The sequence below is a fragment of the Mustela lutreola genome, chromosome 1 (genome assembly GCF_030435805.1).
Source record: "Mustela lutreola isolate mMusLut2 chromosome 1, mMusLut2.pri, whole genome shotgun sequence".
In the NCBI taxonomy this organism is placed as follows: Eukaryota; Metazoa; Chordata; class Mammalia; order Carnivora; family Mustelidae; genus Mustela; species Mustela lutreola.
The window spans coordinates 275,140,761-275,144,000 of NC_081290.1; the positions used below are offsets into that span (position 1 = coordinate 275,140,761).

Genomic DNA, 3,240 nt, shown 5'->3' on the forward strand with positions numbered 1-3,240 from the left:
GTCCAAATATTCAAAGAGTGATCCTGGCTTAGGGTTATTTTTCCTTTTCTTGTGCCCACTTTGTTCTTTTCAATGCAAAGTCTAGGATTCATATCATTCACTTTTTTTTTTTTCAGTTTATAGGTGCTCTTTGCAAAAAGGACATCCAAAATGTCCTTTTGACCTTTGCTCGAGTTGAATCAATGTAGATCTCCAGGCACATTATTTGGCATCTGAAATAGCTTTCTTACTACACAATTTTCTAATGGCATCTTTCATCTGATCATTTCTCAAGGTATAGATTAAAGGATTTAACATGGGTGTTATTGTAGTATAGAACACAGCAACTGCTTTATCAATAGATAAAGTAGTTGCAGGTCTCATGTACACAAATATGCAGGGCACAAATAATAGGACAACCACTGTGATGTGGGAGACACAGGTGGAGAGGGCTTTGCGCCTTGCCTCCAAGCTGTGGTTCTTTAGGGAACGCAGAATGACCACATAGGAAACCATCAAGAGGAGGAAGTTTAAGACACAGATGAAACCACTGTTAGCAGCAACAAAGAACCCTAGAGTGTAGGTATCAGTGCAGGCAAGATTGAGCAAAGGGTTAAGATCACATATAAAATGATCTATGATATTAGGGCCACAGAAGGGTAATGGGATGATAAAGAGGATTTGTATGGTTGCATGTAGGAAGCCTCCCACCCATACCACTCCCATTAGAAGGCTGCACACCTGCCGATTCATGATGGTCATGTAGTGCAATGGCTTGCATATGGCCACATAGCGGTCATAGGCCATCACAGTAAGCAGGATCACATCAGCACCTCCAAAGAAATGCTCCCCAAATATTTGGATAATACATGCATTGAATGGGATGGTCTTCTTTTCACGGAGCGATTCTATGATCAGTGTAGGGGTATTTACAGAAGAATAGCAGGCATCAATGAAGGAGAGATAGGCCAGAAAAAAGTACATGGGGGACCCTGATAATGGGCTGGCAGTGATAGTGACTACAGTGAGCACATTTCCTACCACAGAGATGATGTAGATGACCAAAAACACAGTAAATACGATTTTCTGCATCTTTGGATTCTCTGTGAGCCCCAGTAGAACAAACTCTGTCACATTGTTCCTATTCTCCATAATTTCATTTTATGATTAATTATGTTACCTGAAAAGAAATCATTTTTTATTAATGTAACCTTGACTATATTAAGCTTATTACCTAGTAAATAATAAATGCCTAAATTTCATTGAGTCATGAATTCTCATGCTGTTTTTTGACATATAAAGTAAGCTCAAGTTCTGAAGATCATCTGTACATACTTCATCATCTGAGATAACCAAGAGACTATGTTGTTGTAGTCAAGGCTATAACTACAAAGCCAGAATTTTTTCTTTTATCCTTAGAATTGACAATATGAGTGGAAGGATGAACAAAAGTTGGAGGAAGGGTGCCACTTGGATAAAACTTTGGTAGCGATATTTGTGTGTCTTGGATAAAGTCAGCTGAGCTCCAGTAAGGGGATGTAAGCCAGAGACAGAAAGCCCAATATCAGACTATTTAAAGAGTTGACAAAAATTGTCATAGCATATTTCTTATGGGAATATAATAAAAGGCTACAGGACCTACCATAAAAAAATTGGTTGTAACTGGGTAAAAACCCAGGAACTGGAGGGTATAGGCTTAGTGAAATGAGTCAGTCAGAGGAAGACAATATCGTGCTGTTCACTCATTTGTGGAATACAAAAAATAGTGCATCAGATCATAAGTAAAGGCCAGGAAAACTAAATGGGAAGAAATCATAGAGGGAGGCAAAACCATGAAAGACTTTTTTTTAAACTTTATTTGTTTATTTGACAAAGAGAAAGATCACAAGTAGGCAGAGAGGCAGACAGAGGTGGGGGGGAAGCAGACTCTGTGCTCAGTGGAGATCCTGATGTGGGGCTCAATCCCAGGACCCTGAGATCATGACCTGAGCCAAAGGCAGAGGCTTAACCCACTGAGCTACACAGGCACCCCAGGACTTTTAACTCTTGGAAACAAGCTGAGGGTTGCTGAAGGGGAGATTTCAGGGGAATGGGGTAGCTGGGTGATGGGCATTTAGGAGGGCAAGTGATGTGATGAACACTGTATGTTATATACAACTGTTGAATTATTAAACACTACATCTAAAACTTATGATGTACTATATGTTAGATAAAAAGTTTAAATTAAAAAAAAAAAAAACCTCCAGGAACAATATACTAGCTAATAAATATATACTTCTAACAAGTGATTGCTATGTGCATGGATGGCATGGTAGTAACCTGAATGCTTAGTATTGCACCACCAATTTTGCAAATGAAGAAACAATTGCAGAACTGATGGAAATAATAAGAATAATAAACACAATATCAACTTACCAGACTCTGTTTTTGCAGAAATGTAGTTCTTTAATCCTCACTACAAACCTCTAAGATGATTACCACTATTTTTATACTTCTTTTACATAGTAGAAGATGCAAACTTAGGGAAGAATGAAGGATCCTGGCTAGATCCAGCAGATAGTAAAGAGTAGAGCCAAGGTTAGATCAAATTATACTTGCTATTTTTTATTTTTTGCTCCAAATTTTTAATCTTTACCCTACCTTGTCATGTTCCAGTAAACAATCCTGAAGTAGTAATCTCCTTTTCAGAAGGCCATAATAATTATAATGACTTTCATGCCATTTTGGAGGCAAGTATATATGGAACAGTTTCATCAAAACACACACATATACACATTGGAATCCTTAAATATTAATAAAAAATGTGGCGCTGCTTTCATTGAGGAGCACTCTTAATTTAGCCTTTTGTGCAGACCCATTAGCTCCCTTTTCAATCCCCTTACAAGCATAGGTCCTCAAATTTTTCTGCACACCTTGAAAATGACTACAAGAGTGGTTGAATGCACTGTATTGGTTTGAAGTTTAGAAAGACTAGACTAGAACATTGCCTTTTACACTTGCAACTTCCTTTGTTCAAGGTATATTTCTAGACAATGTACTTCCTTGTTTCTTCATCTATGAAGTGAAAATGATCATATCCGTATCCTAGGTGTTACAAGAATTGATTGAAGAAACATATACACATGCCCACCACATTAAGAGGGGCACATAAGAATTTTCACTTATTTTTGTGACTGTGTATGCAACTAGGAGATTTGAATAATTGGTATTTTTAGTGATGTATGCATAAACCTTTAACCATTCAATCAACTCACAATGGTT

At 37.6% G+C, this 3,240-nt stretch overlaps 1 protein-coding gene across 1 annotated transcript; it reads right to left on the reverse strand.

Annotated features, from left to right (window-relative positions):
• Window positions 1–201: 201 nt before the first annotated feature.
• Window positions 202–1,131, reverse strand: LOC131822581 (olfactory receptor 4C46-like). Its single transcript, XM_059158871.1, has one exon. It carries the CDS (start codon window positions 1,129–1,131, stop codon window positions 202–204), a length of 930 nt encoding a protein of 309 aa, XP_059014854.1.
• Between the last annotated feature and the right edge of the window lie 2,109 nt (window positions 1,132–3,240).

Excerpts from the sequence above, each read along its gene's own strand:
- LOC131822581 (XM_059158871.1), bottom strand. The coding sequence starts at position 1,131 with ATGGAGAATAGGAACAATGTGACAGAGTTTGTTCTACTGGGGCTCACA.